The 7,047-nt window shown below is 37.8% G+C and overlaps 1 protein-coding gene across 1 annotated transcript in view; it reads right to left on the bottom strand.

Annotated features, from left to right (window-relative positions):
- Window positions 1–3,855: 3,855 nt before the first annotated feature.
- Window positions 3,856–7,047, bottom strand: part of NT5DC1 (5'-nucleotidase domain containing 1) — a 145,023-nt gene continuing 141,831 nt past the window's right edge. Inside the window, exon 12 of the mRNA XM_062186642.1 lies at window positions 3,856–5,526. Within this exon, the coding sequence (XP_062042626.1) occupies window positions 5,447–5,526 (80 nt within the window). The 3' untranslated portion in view covers window positions 3,856–5,446. The remainder of the gene's footprint in view (window positions 5,527–7,047) is intronic.

Genomic DNA, 7,047 nt, shown 5'->3' with positions numbered 1-7,047 from the left:
GTTGTAAAATCATTGAAGTTATCCAATGGTATAGTTTAATATAAAAGGTTGTAAAATCATTGAAGTTATCAATTGGTTATAGTACCTATTGTCCTGACAGTTTGACAAGGAAAAAAAAAAAAAAAGCAAACAGCTACCAAACCCAACAATTTTTTGCTTAAAAAATGGTAAATGGGAAAAACTCATCTGCAGGTGCATACCCATGAACATAAATTTCCTATACAACTGATGTAGGTTTTGGTGGCAACTGATTTTCTACCTTAAAATAGTTTTCAGCAGAAAACTTCTTTATGTACCATCCTTAGCATCTTTGTTATAATCTTAATTAGCTTAAGATAGACTTTTGGAAGAATTAATTATTATGTATTCTGTGAGTGCAGTTATTCCTTTTCCTACAACTATGTGCTTTAAAAAGAATTGCCAGGTTTCCCACATGGGCAGCAGAGACTCAGCCACTTGAACCATGACCTTCTGGCTCCTAGGGTATGCATTAGCGAGAAGCTGGAGTTGGGAGCAGAGCCAGCACCCATATGAAACCCAGGCATTCTGAAATGGGATAGGGGCACTGTCAGTTGCTAGGCCACACACCTGCTAAATCTTGTTGGCTCTTAATTTTAATTATTTTACATGCAAACCTCCAAACCTGTTAAAAGTTTCTCTCATCCTCTAGTTACCAAAAAAATATTGTTTTGGGGCTGGCGCTGTAGCGCAGCGGGTTAACACCCTGGCCTGAAGCACTGGCATCCCATATGGGCGCCAGTTCCAGACCCAGCTGCTCCGCTTCTAATCTGGCTCTCTGCTGTGGCCTGGGAAAGCAGTGGAGAATGGCCCGAGTCCTTGGGCCCCTGCACCCACGTGGGAGACCCCGGGGGGGAAGCTCCTGGCTCCTGGCTTCGCGTCAGCGCAGCTCTGGCTATTGTGGCCAGTTGGGGAGTGGGCCATCAGATGGAAGACCTCTCTCTCTCTGCCTCTCCTCTCTCTGTGTAACTCTGACTTGCAAATAAATAAATAAATCTTTAAAAAAAAAAGAAATATTGTTTTGGTTTGCTCAGGCCGTATTACCCTGTGAGTAACAATGACACACTAATTTCCCTTTTTCCTACATAATAGTAGCTTTGGACTTCCTTTTCCACTTCTGGGCATTTAGCTTTGTCTTAAGAACTTTGAAGAATTAGACATTTCTATCAAATTTGAAGAATAAAGTGTAAAGAATAAATTTTATCAATAAAGCAATTAGGAAATTGCTTTTAATATACATTAGTAACTTATTCCTTTATTACATTTCAGCAAAGTTTATTAAAGTTTGACTTTTACCAAGAATGCATCAAGGACTAAGTAATTAAGAAAGTTAAAAAAAAATTATTTGAAAAATATCTAACAGGTGAATAGTACAAGATTGTCAAACAGTCTGTGCTGCTGTCCTTAGCATTCTAAGGTAGGACCCAGATTCTCTACTGTCCAGATAGCCCATTTCTCACTAAATGTACTCAAAGACCAGTTTTCATTACTTCTGCATTTTGGTTACTTCAACAACAGCAAGGGGAATTTGGTAAGTACTCAAGTGACCACTTTACCCTGAACACAAATAGGCCTGATTATTGCTGACCTTTACATCTATGGTTTCCAAGACAGATGTAAAGTTTTAGGACTTCTGTGGTTCTTGGATCTTTATGTCATTCTTCTAGGTAAGTATTACATTACATAGAGTTATTTTAATATTACTTGTTTTAATAGCTGGCCAAATTTTAAGTTACTTTAGCACAGAGCCATGTTTTTTATTTCTAATCCCTCTTATGTCCTAGCATGGTATGACTGTTCAAGTGTGGTTTTAGATTTAGATTTTGTCCCAATGTAGATCCAATATGGAAGACTGTATATGTCAGTCAACTGATGCACTTGGGAACACAGTGGATGATGGTTCAAGTACTTGGGCTTCTGCCACCTACGTTGGAGATGTGACCAGAACTCTGTGTTCCTGGTTTTAGCATGGCCAACCCATGGCCATTGTGGCCAGTGGGGAGTGAACTGGTGGATGGAATGTCTTTCAAATAAATAAATATAAAAAAAAAAAAAAGCACAATTCAAAGTTGGGCTTACACAGACTGTCCCTTAGTAACAGTGCAACTCTGAGCAAGTATAGTGTTTAAACTCTGAATTTTAATTTCCTCATCTAAAATTTTAATAATTATACACACCTTGTTAAGATTGCTGTAGGGAGTAAATGAGATAATGTATATGTAGTAGTTATGGTGAAGTCAGTCATTTCTGAGGATGGTTCTAAAAACCAAGAGTTTTTTTTTTTTTTTTAAGATTTTATTTATTTGAGAGGTAGAGTTAGAGAGAGAAAGGTCTCCCATCTGCTGGTTCACTCCCCAAATGGCCGCAATGGCTTGAGCTACATGAATGCGAAGCCAGGAGCCAGGAGCTTCCTTGGGGTCTCCCATGTGGGTCCAGGGGCCCAAGCACTTGGGCCATCTTCCACTGCTCTCTTAGGCCATAGCAGACAGCTGGGTTGGAAGTAGAGCAGCCAGAACTTGAACCGGCGCCCATATGGGATGCTGGCACTGTGGACAACTTTAACTGCTACGCTACAGTGCCAGCATCTATCCATATGATTCTAATATGCAACGTTATTATATCAAGAGATATAATTTGATATTTTATTTTAGGTTGAGTTGTTATATAAAATAACTACATAGATCTACTTGGTTTTCATTCAAGCCAGTTCATCAGAAGCATATATTTGTATGTGTTTATATATAATTTATATAAATTGTTGGATATAAATGTTAGCAAATAATACATGATTTCAATTTACTGTTTCACAAAACTCAGAAGCTGATTTTAAATTGTAACACATTGTACAGTGAAAGTTTCTGCTATCTCAATATTCCAAATAGCAAATCTTGACAAAACAATTGACCACTGTGCCATTCAGATCTTCCCTGTGCTGAGATGCATAGTGGCCAGCAAAGAAAATCTCAGCTCCCATTTATTTCTGAGTCTCTTTTAGATGATGAATATTTGCCTGTGTGCTACTTCTAAAATTAAGCCTCTTCTCACTTACATAATTTTTCTTTATATAACTTTATTAGAAGTATTCTTTTAAATATTGTGCCACTTTCAGATGATTATTTTTATTCTTCATATACAATTAGAAACAAGGTCACATTTGAGAATAAAGAATGAAATAAAATTGTAAAAACCCAGTTATAGTCTAAAAAAAACAACATTCATTAGAAGAAGCAGGGAGAGGCTGGCGCTGTGGCATAGTGGGCTAACCCTTGCCTGTGGCACCTGCATCCCAGATGGGTGCCAGTTTGTGTCCCTGCTACTCTTCTAGTCCAACTCTCTGCTATGGCTTGGGAAAGCAGTAGAAGATGGGCCAAGTCCTTGGGCCCCTGCACCCATGTGGGAGACCTGGAAGAAGCTCCTGGCTCCTGGTTTCAGATCACCCCATTGTGGCCATTTGGGGAGTGAACCAGCGGATGGAAGACTTCTCTCTGTCTCTCCTTCTCTCTTTCTGTAATTCTACTTCTCAAATAAATAAATCTTTAAAAAAAAAAAAAAAAAGGAAGAAGCAGGGATATGCTAGAAAAGTGGAAGGAAACTTAAACTCTAACCAATTTTTACAAGATGGAAAAATCCGGTCAAATTCCTTTTCAGGTCTTCAGGTAGGTACTGACAAAAATAGAATTTCTGACTAGAGTAAAAAGTTTCCACTCCTCAACAGCCAGAAAAATGCAGTTAACTGCTTATTTGGGGATTCTCATGTTTCACATTTACAGCAGTTTATAAACATTTTAAGATACATTCTTTGCCATTTATGAAATAAACATACATAAGGAAAATAACTTTATTTTGAAACAAAATCAAGAATTTATTTAAAGCATACATGAGAATAAAATTGTTCACTTAGCTCAATGCTTGATGTATGTCAATATTACAATGACATTCAGTATATCAATTCCAAATATATCACCTATAGATAGATACAAAACAAAGCGACTTTGAGGAAAAAACTTCAATTTTTTACCTCCCCTGAGAAACTCATCCCCACTGTACGTTTGGGACTTAAATGAACATTTATAGATTTTAACAAAATATCCTTTCATTGCATGTTTCAATATGCTAATTCCCTGGCACAATCCAAGTAAACTGGTAGTCAGTTTCCTGATACTGTACATGATGCACAGAGTGAAATTACAGCATAAAAAATAATCAGGAACTTACAAACATTATCTGGCTCCAAGCAGCTACAAATGACTATACAGAGCAGACAGAACACAACAATCCTAGATTATGATATACCTGTAAAATCCCTTACAGCAGTTTTTCTCAACCATTTTATTATCACCCTCAGGAGAAAAATTCAATTGGTGACTTTATACATTATAGTTCCCCCCAAATGATAGAAATTAACAATAAATAATAAGATTTTGTTGGGTCGGGTTGAGCTTCAAAAGGCCACAATGCAATGTATTACTTAGGATTGTTTTCACACCAACAACCAATTTTTGTTCTCATTGAGAATACATACCTTCAAGTTCTTAAAAATGAATTAAGTAGCCTTTAACATTATGGGGGACACTAACCTAATGGATAACAATGGAGGCTGAGATAATGGCTTCAGTACCATGTCTGTTCCATACTGACTATATCATCTCAAAAAAAATCATGTCTCTTTTATTTCCTAGGTTTGGAAAACACAGGAATAGCATAAAACCTAATAGCTGGTCTCAAAAGTTCTTGGATAGAAGTTGAAGAAACCAGTATAGATCAGGTGTTCTTAACTCTGGCTGCTCTTTCCTGGGACATTCAAAAGTTATATTTCAATGTTCAGCTATTATCTACCAAGACCAATGAAACAACTCTCTGAAAGATATGCTGTAACCAGTGGTTCCCAAACTGTAGACTAAAACAGAATAACCTGGAGGGCTTCTTAAAACACAGATTGCTGGGCCCCAATCCCAGAGTTTCTAATTCAGTAGGTTTGGGATGGGGCCGACAAATATTCATTATCAAGTTCTCAGGTCTCCTATGCTATTCCATGCTATGTTTTGCTGTTGGTCATTGGATCCCACTCCCAAAAACCACTGGAATAGATGTGTATGTAAATGTGTGTATCTCTCCAGGGGAATTCTGATTGCAAAATTATTGGGATAAAAAATATCACTAAAGTCCTCTTTAGTTATAGGCTGCTGAGGCTTTAACACAGTGACCGTTGTTAAACATCAAAATGATTTATATAAAAAAGACCAATAAACAAATATCAATTTTTTGGTCAGTTCTCATAAAAGTTTGTTATAAAGCATTTACAATGTTTTTTGAAAATTAACATTTTTTTTTAGAGTGCACTTGCTGCGTATATGGGTCTTTATTTTTCAGTAACAATAACCTATTTGGCTATCAGTGTCTCATAATTTTATAATGATCTGCCAATGGTCTAATGAACCAATGGGTAGTAGCCAGCTGTTTTAGAATTGCTTGAAGAAAATCTTGTAAATTTGTAGTCCAGGGGTAATTCTGTAGAAAAAAACAAAACAATCTGATTATCCTGCAGGTCTCCAAATACCCTTCATGAATGTAAATAAATAAAACCTTGATATTCACTGCTGAGAAAACTTTTTAAAAATAATTTTGTAACTTTAATATAAATTTTAATACAAATACAAGCTGTATGGTTGGCAACTACAGTGTAGAGTACAACTGTCCTTCACTATAAAGTTCACAATAATATGTAAGTCAAATCACATGTAAAGACATCACAAACCATTTCCAGAATGCCAACTAGGGAGTTTGTTTGTTTATTTATTTATTTTTTATAAATTTTTTTTTTTTTTTGGACAGGCGGAGTGGATAGTGAGAGAGACAGAGAGAAAGGTCTTCCTTTGCTATTGGTTCACCCTCCAATGGCCGCTGCGGCCAGCGCATCTCACTGATCCGAAGCCAGGAGCCAGGTGCTTCTCCTGGTCTCCCTTGCGGTTGCAGGGCCCAAGGACTTGGGTCATCCTCCACTGCCTTCCCAGGCCATAGCAGAGAGCTGGCCTGGAAGAGGGGCAACCGGGATAGAATCCGGCGCCCCGACCAGGACTAGAACCCGGTGTGCCGGCGCCCCAAGGCGGAGGATTAGCCTGTTAAGCCACGGCGCCGGCCCTTATTTTTTAATTTTAAAGGTCAAGAGGCCAGGCACTCTCTTATCCTCTAGTTTATTCCTTAAATGCCCACAACAGCTGGAGCTAAGCCAAGTCAAAGCTAAAAGCCCAGAATTCAATCCAGGTCTCTCATATGGTTGGCAGTGACCTAACCACCTGCACCATCACCTCTTCCCCAAGGTGTGCACATCAGCTGGAATCTGGAGCAGCACCAAGATTGTTCTTTAATATGGGATGTGGGCATCCCAAGTGTGTCTTAAACAGCTAGGCCAAAGCCCACCTTGGGAGTTTAGTTTTAAATTCTACACATGAAAGTTAACACATAAAGTAGGAATACTCATATCTGAATTTTTTTTAATTAAAAAACCTTGTAGGCCCCACTCAAGGAATCATGTAACTGGTGAATGAGAATAAACTTCTATATAGCCCCATAGGATTACTAAGTATAATCTTCCCCTGTTCAGCAAAGTAAGAACTCTAATATGCACAACATGGCAACTTTTTCTATATGGTATGTACCTTCCACCCCCTGAAAATACACACAAGGCCTCAAGGGGACTTGAGAGAACCTATAAAGCATACCTTATTGATGGTAGCACATTGTGATGTCCTCATATAGGCCTCTCAAAAACTACCCTTTAGGTAATTTCCCCAGATAACTCCAAGGAAATATTTACCAGATATACGTAAGGAAACATTACAATATATATCATGTTACGATATTCATTCCACATTCAAGTAAGGGGCAGTGATCCTTTCTTCACAAAGTTCACAAGGAAAACATCATTTGGCAGTATTTCATGATACTTGCATGAGTCACACTTTATATTAGATGCCACTGAGAATCATGAAAGCCCATGCTGTTAATCTTTTTAAAAAATTAATGCTAAAG

This window comes from Lepus europaeus, chromosome 3 (assembly GCF_033115175.1).
Source record: "Lepus europaeus isolate LE1 chromosome 3, mLepTim1.pri, whole genome shotgun sequence".
NCBI classification, from domain to species: Eukaryota; Metazoa; Chordata; class Mammalia; order Lagomorpha; family Leporidae; genus Lepus; species Lepus europaeus.
Note: the sequence above shows the minus strand (reverse complement) of the source record. Positions and strands in the feature narration are given on the sequence as shown.